The following is a 12323-nucleotide window of genomic DNA, read 5'->3' on the forward strand; positions in this document are numbered from 1 at the left end:
AACTTGTCTTTTTTTTTTTTTTTTTTTTGAGGCGGAGTCTCGCTCTGTCGCCCGGACTGGAGTGCAGTGGCCGGATCTCAGCTCACTGCAAGCTCCGTCTCCCAGGTTTACGCCATTCTCCTGCCTCAGCCTCCCGAGTAGCTGGGACTACAGGCGCCCGCCACCTCGCCCGGCTAGTTTTTGTATTTTTAGTAGAGACGGGGTTTCACCGTGTTAGCCAGGATGGTTTCGATCTCCTGACCTCGTGATCCGCCCGTCTGGGCCTCCCAAAGTGCTGGGATTACAGGCTTGAGCCACCGCACCCGGCCAAGAAAACTTTTCAGTAAAGATAAAATATATATCCATCTGTTTTCCCTGCGGTGTAGAACTTTTAGATATGTATATACACAAATTATATAATTGATAATTCTTTATTACTAAAGGTTTATTTACATAGTGTTTAAGGCATAATAAAAAATAAATTACAATACACAAGTGCTCTTTAGGAAGGAGACACTAAACAACAGGCCCATATTGCCCCTTGACTATTTAGCCAAGACATAAGCTGCAAATTTTGCTGAAAAAAACTGTCCATACATTTTTAACTACTTCTTCATTATTCTTATGGACCATCATCTAGGACATCTGTTTGAAGAAATATCCAGTTATAATATTTTCAAAGGTTAGAATTGTGAAGAAAAAATATAAAATGTGTTTAAAGGATATATAGCCTTCAGATGTAATTTACAGTTTTAAAATTGCACTTTAAAACTTTGCTTTTTTAGACAGTATAAAAGGCAGAATGAAACAGATATGTAATGAATTTCAGAATTGAGGTTCAGATGTAAATCAAACAATTTTTTAAAAAATAGTATTGGAAAAATATCAAGGTCCATACATTTAAATACAGATAATGTTTGAAAATTCCAGTTTGTTAAAAGAAATAACATCTGCAGCCCAGTCAATTAAAAACTGAAAATATCAGTCTGTAAACATTGATCTTGAGCCTAAACTTTTAGATGTTTTCTATCCTTTGAACAAATACTTCTGTATCTTAGGCTTGGAAAAGACACTGGGAAACTAAACACTTTTAAAAGGCACTTTTCTTTCAATAGCCCACTTATAAAGTTTGCTTTATCTACCAGTATAGGGGAAAGAAAGAATAAAATTGTTTTTTTTTTTCCATTTAAAGTAGTTTTGGTATTTCTGTGCTCCATATCAAAGCCTTCCTCCCCCAAAATAAACAAGCGAATTAGAATTTAAAAAAAAAAAAATTAACAATTTCTTCTAGTTCTCAGTTTTATATAAAACTGTACAAAATTATCATCATTTAGAGTTGATTTTTTTCACCAGCCCTGAATTTTCAAACTTATAATATACTGCTTCACAATATTTTTATTAAATTGCTTAATGATTCCAGTCTGCAAATGAGCATAGGCTTTGCTCTGTTATTATAGATCATTGAACTGGGGGGCAACGTAGTAAGCTAAACAGTCCGTCACTGCTCATGAAAGACCCGCATTGTTGATTATTTTTCCCAGCACAGAAGAAAAGTGACAGGTGATTCATCCTGCAATGGCATCTACCAATCTTTTCATATCTATGCAACCTTTTGTAGTTACTGTGTGATTTAGCATTGTGCTTTTGTAAATCTTGGATTAATTAACAAAACAACAACAAAAATCTATCACCTAGAATATTGAAAGAAATTCAATAAAACAAGATGTGTCTCCTAGTTAAGGAGAGACATAAAAATCAAAATATTATTTAACAGTTTGAATTTACGATTTACTGTTAGTCAAAAACACCAAGGAGGCTTAGCTCACCTTTTAATTGAGAATATGGGAAGGAAAGAGAGTAAACACATTAACTTTAGTAGCAGAAGTGCTGCTAGAAGAAATACATGAAAGGAAATATAATAGACAAATTGGCTTTTATCTCCTTTGATACCAATATATGTGTATACAAGTCATAACACTATAAGTAGTGTCTTAAGGGCAAAAATGTAGCTTCTTGTTTATAAAACCTAATAAGCACTTGGAAACATTTACACTCTGAAATTAAATAAGACCTTAATAATGAGGCTGTGTATGACTGGTGATATGGAAGAGCACTGTGCTGTCTCCAGAGGGATGTTGCTTGTATATGCGGTAGAACTGGTTGGAAAACAGGTCACAACTGGAAAAGCCAAAGAAAAGTTTCCATTAACTTCAAGAAATACTAGGGTTCTTGTTCTTGGAAATCATCAGCTTCCTAAAACACAAAACAAAAGTTTAAATGGATAACATATTTGAGAAGAGTGCAATAGGAATACTTGGCATTATGAATTACATATATGTTATTAGAAAGAAAATATTCTGAGGGAAAATATTCATATTCTCCCCCAATTTAATTTTTAAAAGAAGTTTCCTCATCTTTATTACATAATTTTCAGAGTTAGTATCCTTAAATCATAGCCTCTAAGTACCTTGCATGGACACTTGGATGACCCACAACTTGCTCACACACATACATTCCATATTCTCCCCACTTCTCACTCTCATTACAAACAAAATCAGACATACAGAAAAGTAGAGAAGGGAGTGTGTGGAATTTACCCATCCCTTAAATTCATTAATTCATTCTTTTCTTACCTCATCTCCCCCATCACCTAATTCTGAAGCCTTTTTTGTTTTATTTGCTTTTTTCCTATGCTTTTAAAGCAAATTGCTGACATTTACCCCTAAATACTCCAGTAAGCGTTTTTCAAAATAGGTACATTTTCTTTATAACTACAATACCATCACTATACTTAATTCAAACTAAAAATAATTCCTTAATATTACCCATATATTTAACATTTTCATATTCAAGACTTTCCCAATTGTCCCTCTAAGCTTATTTTTTACAACTAGCTTGTTCACACTATTATTCATCCAGTTGGGGATCACACATTGCGCTTTGATTGTGTTCATCTCTTAAGTTTCTTTTGATCTAAAACATCTCCCATATTTATTTTCCACGACCCCAACTTGTTAGATAATCCCCTTAATTTTAAAAAGACAATAACCGTTGGTTGGTAAAGACTCCCTGATGTTAATTTTGGTTTTCTGGTTTTACAATACAATCATTTTTCTCCATATTCTATTTTATAAATCCTTGAGGTCTTTCACTGGAACTTTAGCCTATAAAAATGTGACCCTCTTTGCAACTAATAATGGTCTATAAAAATTTTCTCCCATGTAAGAGAGCCAGAGTTTTACAGGATCAAGTCATTAATATCAAGAACTTTCTTATGAGTGTAAAATTTAAGTTTGCATGTCTGGATTTATAACATCTAGAAATTAAATGTGTGGACCTATTTCAGAGAATGGGAGAAATTCTGAGCATATGAAAAATAAATTGGCCGGGTGCAGTGGCTCACACCTGTAATCCCAACACTTTGGGAGGCTGAGGCAGGTGGATCGCTTGAGCTCAAGTGAGACAAGCCTAGGCAACATAGCGAAACCCCATCTCTACAAAAAGTACAAAAATTAGCTGGGTGTAGTGGCTCGCACCCATGGTCCCAGCTACTTTGGAAGCTAAGGTGGGAGGATCACTTGAGCCTGGGAGGGGGAAGTTGCAGTGACCTGAGATTGCACCACTACACTCCAGCCTGGGCAACAGATTGAGATCCTGTCTCAAAAACAAAGAAAAGAAAAATAAATTATCCTACTTTTTAAGTCCGATGAACCTGAAAACTGGAAAAATAAAATTATACACTACTAAAACTGTATTCATTTCATGTAATTATTAGTGCCAATAACTAAATGAGAAGAGTTGAAATCAATTCCAAATAGTACAAAAGCTCTCCTGTAAAAACTGCCAGATACATCTGTTGAGTCACTCTCTTAATACCATAATTGGTTTACAATTAAAAAAAAAAAAAAACCAGAATAAGCAGATACTAATCTTTTGATTTAAAAAAGATTTATTTACTTGTTGAATATTTATTGGTAGTAGTAGTAATAAATACAACCCCGAAGCCACAAATAACCTTAGAATTCTCTCAGCTTTAATGGCAGTAGAGTCCAGCTTCTTAATCTTTTGCACAAAATACACTTGATGGAGGAGCTATCTATAAGACTAAGAGAAGACTTTTGTCTCCCTGACCCAGCTCCTCTAATTTCATATGGGAGACACCTAACAGCCATAAAGTGATCTGGGAGTCCTCATTAGAGATGGGCTGGACACGTCAGAAAGCTGAGGAAAGAAATCAACCTATTTGTGAACCTTACCGTCTAAAAATGTTAGTCTGTGTCTTCTAAATAAACAGAGACCTTTTTCTCTTGGTTGAGCCTTTCCTCTTCTTTTCTGTAACAAAGAAGCGGAAACTGAATGTCAGGTGAACAAGACAAGAAGCAAGTAGGCAAATCCCACAGAAGCTTCAGGTAAAGTATTTTCCCCCCATATTTTTGGAAGAATTACATGCACTTGGGAGTCGATTGAAGTTTACACAGAGCTAAACTGGTGCCATCTAATTAATAATATTCACACCTCTGAACTTAGAGACTTTTCAGAATATAAAGGAATACAGTTTGGATTCTGATTCGGGAACTCCAGAGTTTTAAAGCAGACACCTTATTTTACCATGAGTATCCCACCTCTAATTTATATTTGTTATTCAAAAAGAAAAAAAAAAAAGTTTTGTGTTGACCTAAGTCATCTTTATTGATTCTATTCAAACTAGAACTTCAGAGTTGAGTTTGTTTAGGCTTCTTAAAATCAGTTCTGTTTGGTCGGGCGTGGTGGCTCATGCCTGTAATCCCAACACTTTGGAAGGCTGAGGCAGGCAGATCACTTGAGATCGGGAGTTCAAGACCAGCCTGACGAACATGGTGAAACCCTATCTCTACTAAAAATACAAAAGTAGCTGGGCGTGGTGGTGCATGCCTCCCAGCTACTTGGGAGGCTGAGGCAAGAGAATCGCTGAATGCAGGAGGCAGAGGTTGCAGTGAGCCAAAATCGTGCCATTGCACTCCAGCCTGGGCAACCAGAGCAAAACTCTGTCTCAAAAAAAAAAAAAAAAAAAAAGGTCTGTTTATTTCAGTAATTACTTATTAAGGAAATGAAATAAATGTTGCTGGAACAACTAGATATCCACATGCAAAAAGGTGAATTTGCACTTCTGTCTCAGCAATATACAAAAATGAACTCAAAACTCAAAAGATATAAATGTAAAAATTAAGACTATAAAACTCTTAGAGGAAAACATAGCCATAGATCTTCATGGTCTTGGGGATTAGGCAATGATTTTTTAGATGAGACTCAAAAGCATTAGCAACAAAAGAGAAAAAATAGATAAATTGGACTTCATCAAAATTTAACTTTTGTTCTTCAAAGGACACTATGAAGAACATGAAAAGACAACCCACAGAATGGGAAAAAATGATTGCAAGTTGTATATCTGATAAGGAATTAGTATCCCTTAAAGAACTCTTACAGCTCAACAAGAATAAATGAAATAATGTACCCCATATTAAAATGGGCAAACTCTGAATATATGCATCTCCAAATAAGATATACAAATGGCCAATAAGAACATGGGAAGATGCTCAACATCAAGTCATTAGGAAAATGCAAATCAAAACCTCAATGAGATACCACTTCACATCCACTAGATGGCTTGATATAGTTTGGATATTTGTCCCCGCCCAAATCTCATGTTGAATTGTAATCTCCATTGCTAGAGGTGGGACCTGGTGGAGGGTGTTTGGGTCATGGGGGCAGATCCCCTCATGGCTTGGTGCCCTCTTCAGTAGTGAGTTCTCACAAAACCTGGTCCTATAAAACTATGTGGCACCTCCCCCAACTCTCTCACTTTCTCCTGCTCTCACCATGTGAAATGCCCGCTCCCATTGTGCCTTCTGCCATCGGTGAAAGCTCCCTGAGGCCTCCCCAGGAGCCAACCAACGTTGGCGCCATGCTTCTACATCCTACAGAACCGTGAGCCAATTAAATCTCCTCTTTATAAATTACCCAGTCCAGTCTTAGGTTTGTTTGTTTGTTTTTTTTATAGCAACGCAAAAACGGCCTAATACATGGTTATGATAAAAAAAAGACAATAATGAGTGTTGAGGAGGATGTGGAGAAATCAGAACCCTCATATATTGCTGATAGGAATGCAAAATAGTCCAGCTGTTTAGAGAGAGTCTGGCAATTCCTCCAAAAACTAAACAGAGTTACCATATGACCCAACAATTCCACTTTTAGGAGAATTAAAAACACATGATCTACACAAAAGCTTGTAAATGAATGTTTATAGCAGCGTTAGTCACAATAGCCAACAAGTAGAGAAAACCTAAATGCCCATCAATTGAATGGACAAACAACATGTGGTATATTCATACAATGGAATATTATGCCGTCATAAAAAGGAAAGAAATACTAATACATACTACAACAAGGATGAGCCTTGAAAGCATTATGCTAAGTGAAAGAAGCTGGGCATAAAAGGCCACATATTGTATGACTCTATTTAAATGAAATGTCCAGAATAAGTAAATCCATAGAGACAGAAAGTAGATGAGTAGTTGTCAGGGGCTGGTGGGAGGGGATAATAGGGAGTGATAGCTAGGGATATGGGGTTTCTTTAGGGGAGTAAGCGTAAAAAGGTTCTGTAATTAGTGATGATTGCTGCACAACTTTGTGAACATGAAAAGGGTGAATTTTATGGTAAGTAAATTTTATCTCAATTTTAAAATACGTTTAATGAACACCTGCTATCAGCACAACAGACTTTCCTAGGCACTGACTCATAGTGGCCCTGCTGACTGCCTAGCCCAGTGGGTTTTACAAATGTATGCTTCACTTTAAACATAAGGGATTTTTAAGAAAAGCTTTACATACCAGATTTTAATAAAATCAACCCCCCCCCCGCCATAGTAAAGAAATCTCATAAGGAAATATTTTGTAAAATCGAGAAAACTTTTGTAAAGTTACTAGTTCATACCTAATTTATCTGTCCTGCAAATGTGAATTATTTTATGTAGGATTTACTTAAAGGGAAAAACATCTGTTCAGCAACTGTTTAGCCCATTGAAAAATACCAAGAGTCACCATTAGAGTGTTAGAACTTTCCCAGAACTGCCCAGCCTTACGATTTTATCTCCACCACTTTATGAGCTCTTTCAGCCCATCGCTTTTTCCGGTAATGCTGGAAGAGGACCACTACAATTACTATTATGATCATCAGTGCACAGGCAGAGCCAATGGCCAGAGCCAGGAAGTGAATCTCAGAGAAGCGTACTGTAAGGAGAAAAAGATTAAGTTAGGATTCTAAAAAGAAGAGGACTACAATGAAATCTAATGACATAATAGGGATGCGTTTAATCAATAGATGGAATCTTCCTTTCTCCTATCTTTATGCATAAAATACTATATTACCTTGTAAATCCTACTGGCAATAGGAAAGCCATACACATACTTTAGTGGTTCTCAAAGTGTGGTCTTCGAAGTAACAGCAACAATATCACTTGAGAACCTGGAAATCTTAGGCCCCACCCCAGACCGGCTGAATTAGAAACACTAGGGGTGGGGCTGAGCAATCTGTTTTAACATGTCCTCCAGGTGATTCTGATGCAGCTTTGAAAACCACTGGGTGAGTTGAACTACCTATGGGGTAAGGTTTTTGCTAACCTCCTCAGACCTAGTGCCCAACTCATTTCTCCCTGACTTCTCACCACTTTCACTCAGTCAGTCATTTATTCAGATTTATTGAGGGCCTGCTACGTTCCTGGCACTGTGATAGAAATACAGAGCCAAAAAAGACATCACCTTCAAGGAGCTCATGCCACTGAGAGGATAGGAAAGTTAATCAGAAGCTACAGTCTAGTGGATAAATGATGGAAAAGGGAAACCAGAGGGAAGGTCCCCTAAGCCACACTAGAGTCTGTGAACCCTGGTTTTCTTGTCCTTTAGCTTGATTTCTGATTATACTTTCATAAGCCCTCAGAGCCAGAAAGGACATTAGAGAATGTCTAGCCCAGGATTCCCAGCCTTGACTCCATGAAGGAGGGTGGGTAAGAAGGATGGAAGGTAGTCTGCAAGCCCACAGAATCCATGTCTCATTGTGTATGTCTCCATTGTTTTATGGGAAGCAGGGCCATGGCTTTCATTTGATTCTCAAAGAATAATTACCCACATATGTTTAAGAACCACTGATTTTTTGTTTGTTTAACCTGTTCATTTTGCAGATGAAGAAACTGAAGTCCCAAACCATTACATTACTTCTTTCAATACTCAAATGACTTCTGCAAGGTCACACAGTCTTCTATTGGTGGGGCATTGAGAAATGGTTTCAAACTGTGCTATGAATGAAAGGAAATCATACCACTTCTCAGGCTTATATGTTTGGGGTAGTGTTGGTTAAGAGCACACACCAGAGAACACTAGGTTGAAATACCTAGCTGTGTGATTTGAATTAACTTCTTTGAGCCTCAGTTTCCTCATGTATAAAATAGAGATAACGATATTCATCTGTTGAGTTCTTAATAAAAAATAAAATAATTCATGTAAGTTGTTCCATGCTGTGCCTGTACAAAATAAACACTCAGTGTATGGTAGCTATTAAGTACAATTCAGAGGTTGGGACATATTCACATTTATTATCTCATTTTATCCTCATCATGATCCTCACTGTGTTACTCTCACTTTACAGATGAGGAAAATAAGACTTATTGATAGCTGGTAAATGGTAGCAATGACTCAAACCCAGATCTACCACTTGTAAGTTTCGTGTATTTTGCTCTTTGTTGCTTGGCATGGTTTTCCATATTGTCCTTTATAGGGATACAGACAATACAATGCACCAGTTTAGAACACAGTTTTAGATTCAGAGTTGATTGGGTTTGAGTCCTAAGTTACTGTATTTATCAGCTACATGACTCAGGGCAAGTGACTTAACCTCTGTGAGCCTCGTTTCCTCATTGGCAAGATGGGAGGCATTAAATGCACAATAAACTGATGAGATATGTAAAGATTAAATAAAATATGTCATGTAAAGCCCCTGACATTTGGGAAGTACTCAGTAAGTGTTAGCTACCATTATTAGTACTTGCCTCCTAGAGTGGTTTGGGGGTTCAATGAGATAGAGTATGTCATGCACTTTTGACAGTGCCTAGCATTGGAGTAGGTATTCAGTGTCTCGAATAAATGAGCGAGTGAACAGACCTATTGTAAGCTTTTTATCAAAGAATTGCTCCCTCTCCCTTTCACAATCTCAATGCCATTTTTGTAACAGATTCTCTGAGTTCCTTTGCTTTACTTTCTGTTTCTTTCCACGGCCAAACAAAGCCTTTCTCTTTTTACCCCAGAACTCTTCAGTCTCCCTCTGAGGCTCCCAGTTCTGAAGGGCTAGTCCCTCTCTCTATCCATCAAAAAAGATTGTCCCTCTCTCTCAGCCTTAACAATGATTGCCCCTTTTTTTCTACAAGCTCTCATCCTTTCCAAAACCACTGTTCCCTGAATAACCTACCAGTGTGCACGACGCTGAGCCGGATCTCCCCTATCACCCCATCAACATCAGGTGGGTTCTTCACCTGGCAGGTGTATGTCCCATTGTCATCGAACTGCAGTTTCCAGAGAAAGATGGAGGCATCATACCGCTCAGGGTTCCCGTCCCAAGACACCCGGTCCTTAAACCGCCCACTCATGGGTTGAAAGGGATCTATGTGGTAGTAGAATACCTAGAGAGGGGAAATGGCAAAAGGTCTTCTTACTCAGCACCCAGGCAAGGAGACCAAGATGGTGGGAGCAGAACTGAAACACCAGCAAACCCAACTGTCCTGTCTGCAGCTCTGTCACTTGCTTTCCCCTTCAACGGCCTCTCAGTCTCTGTCCCAGGAATTGTTTCCCAGCTTAACCTTGTGCTTGCTGCTAAGAAAAATACTGGAAGGGAAAGGAGAAATGGACTGGCTTATTATTTCCCTAACCAAGAGTACCCTGGAAAATGACAATAATCTACTTACAAACTGCTCAGGTCCCCCATCTAGAGGACGAAAATTCCAGGTCACTGTTAGAGCATCACCCACAGGGGCAAAGCTGGAGAAAGTGCATTTTAACCGAGCATCTGTCCCATTAACAGCCTCCAGCACCCGGGAGGTATAAATTTCCACAGCTGCTATAGGCCAAAGAGCTGCAATGAAAAAGAAGAAAAAGAAGGGTTAACAGGGGATGTAGTATTGTGAGAACTTCTGCTGACACTTCCAAAATAAATATCTGAGTAGGACTTAAAGTGAAGTGAAACTGAGATGCCCCAGCTCCCAAACTTACTTCACCCAGAATCTACATACTCCTACCCGTATGCAATCTGGACCCTCCCATTCCATGTGACAACTAAACTACCACACAGCAAGCCTTCATAGTGCTCTTGCTTTCTGCACAGCATGGTAGCCTCGCCTCGTGGTACTGACTTCAAAACTGTTATAACAGACTACAAACATCCGCCAATAGAATTGAAAGCATAAACAAAAAAATTAAAATGAATCATAACATTGATTAGACATTACATTATGTATTAAGGTTAAGTATTATGTATTGTATGTAAAGTGGTCTCCTAGCAGGTAAGTTTTCCAGACGGGTCCTTATGTGGATGTCGTACGGTTACTAGTCTATTGCAGAAACCGAATGAATCAACTCCAGACAGCTTATGTTTGCCTGCACCCCTGGAACCTTTATACCACGTGGCATTTTTTTTACCTTGATATTTACATTTAGAATGCCACAGGAGGTCTCTCTCTAACAATCTGCACTTTCCTGGTGTTGCTGAGAGTCACAGACAAGACCCACACACAGAAATCCAAATGCCAAGTCCTGCCAGCAGTGGGAGGTTGCGAACAGCCACACACACAAAAATGGCATGTAACCTGAGATTAGAAAGCCCTCTGTGTGCCTGAATCACTGGCAGCTGAACACACCTAAACCTGTTTGTCCAAGAGCAATTCTCCAAAAACAGTCCACCAACTTTGGTTTCAGTAAAATCCAAAGTAAAACAAACTGTATCTGTGGCTCAGACTCCCAAACAAAAGTCTTACAACTTCTAAGACAATTAGCTAACTTTATAGAGTGAGTAGTGAAGGAGGAAACGCTGAGAGAAGCCCGCCGGCTCTTACCTGTGAGCTGTATGCCAAGGAGAAGAAGCACCGCACGAATAGCGCTCTTGCCATACATGAGGGAAACCCAGCCTTGGCCCCCGAGACCAGACCGGGCAGACCGAGGGCTCCAACACCCTGCCAAGGCCACTCCAGGAGGAGCAAGCACCGCGTTTTCCCAAAGAGAGGAGTTTGAGTTGAGTTCCTCACCTGTGCCTGTGACTCAGCCCGCTCTGCCTGTGCACTTTTCTGAAATGAAAGGAGGGGCCTCAGCTCCCAATGCCCTCCTTCCTTTCCTGTCTCCCGCCCTCTACTCTAATGAGCAGGAGCACGTCTGCACAAAGGTCCCAAACTCCCGCAGTCCTCTCTTTACTTTCATTTAATCTGACTGGGCTCTGGCCTCTAGATGGCCTCGGAAACAGCCAGAGGAGGTGTCTGAAATGTCCCAGACTGTTATGGGTTTGGCCCCCACACGCCCTTTTAAAACAGGCTTTAGGCTTGCCTGGGAAGTGAATGTTGAAACTGTCCTGCAGTGATTCCACTTCTCAAAGCACCACCCCAGGGCCACATTCCCCTGGGACTGGATTCGATACAATTTCAAAACGGGAGTCGGAATTCCTTAAGACCCTCTGTGGACCAAAAGCTGATACCCTTGTTACCACAAGAATTTCTGCACTTCTTCTAGTTTGTAGCTTTCCAGGAGACCTGGCAGAAACAAACCAAATCAAATCTCCACGTTTAACAATCCTTTACCTTTGAAGAATTTAAAGACAAATCAGGACACCATCCCTGCTCGTTCACCCTACCATCCCAGAGCAATCTACAAAGTGCTGTCCTGCTGATTGTTTCATCTCCACAACGCCCCGTGAAGCATTCCCGTTCGACCAGTGAGGACGCTAAGAACCCGAGGAGGTAAATGATTTGTCCAAGGCTGCACAGCTACCATGTGGCAAAACCAGAACTTTACTTAAAAATCTAGTGCTCTTTCCACCAAATATCAGCTAATGGGAGCAATCAGACACGGGGCTCTCAAGGAAAAGGTTTTCATGATAACTTTGTTGTGCCTCGGATTTCATCTGCCGTTTTTAGAATAGCTAAATGACTGAGAAGTCTAAAGAGCTGAGGAATCTAAACAAGAAAAGATGTCTCCTTGTCTGGAAAGAGGGTGGGTCATCGTTACAGATTAATGAAGCGGCACAGAAACATCGGTAGGAGGGGGATGAAGCTTACACAGGC

At 39.4% G+C, this 12323-nt stretch overlaps 1 protein-coding gene across 2 annotated transcripts; it reads right to left on the reverse strand.

Annotated features, from left to right (window-relative positions):
• Positions 1-394: 394 nt before the first annotated feature.
• MPZL2 (myelin protein zero like 2) lies at positions 395-11542 on the reverse strand. Of its 2 annotated transcripts, none has more exons than XM_033206272.1 (6): positions 11109-11542; positions 9966-10132; positions 9473-9683; positions 7098-7245; positions 4236-4311; positions 395-2157 (listed from the first exon to the last, which is right to left on the reverse strand). In XM_033206272.1, exons 1-5 carry the CDS (start codon positions 11164-11166, stop codon positions 4248-4250), a joined length of 648 nt encoding a protein of 215 aa, XP_033062163.1. In that variant the 5' UTR covers positions 11167-11542; the 3' UTR covers positions 395-2157; positions 4236-4247. The 2 variants fall into 2 exon arrangements, with proteins under 2 accessions (XP_033062163.1, XP_033062162.1); XM_033206271.1 differs by having other exon boundaries at positions 395-2232.
• Positions 11543-12323: the final 781 nt, after the last annotated feature.

This window comes from Trachypithecus francoisi, unplaced genomic scaffold (assembly GCF_009764315.1).
Source record: "Trachypithecus francoisi isolate TF-2019V2 unplaced genomic scaffold, Tfra_2.0 Lachesis_group8, whole genome shotgun sequence".
In the NCBI taxonomy this organism is placed as follows: domain Eukaryota; kingdom Metazoa; phylum Chordata; class Mammalia; order Primates; family Cercopithecidae; genus Trachypithecus; species Trachypithecus francoisi.

Excerpts from the sequence above, each read along its gene's own strand:
- MPZL2 (XM_033206272.1), bottom strand. The coding sequence starts at position 11,166 with ATGTATGGCAAGAGCGCTATTCGTGCGGTGCTTCTTCTCCTTGGCATA. Across the intron at positions 7,246-9,472 it reads GCTCAGCGTCGTGCACACTG|TACGCTTCTCTGAGATTCAC; the intron begins GTAGGTTATTCA and ends TTCTCCTTACAG. Across the intron at positions 4,312-7,097 it reads AAAGTGGTGGAGATAAAATC|AAAAGAAGAGGAAAGGCTCA; the intron begins GTAAGGCTGGGC and ends TCTTTGTTACAG.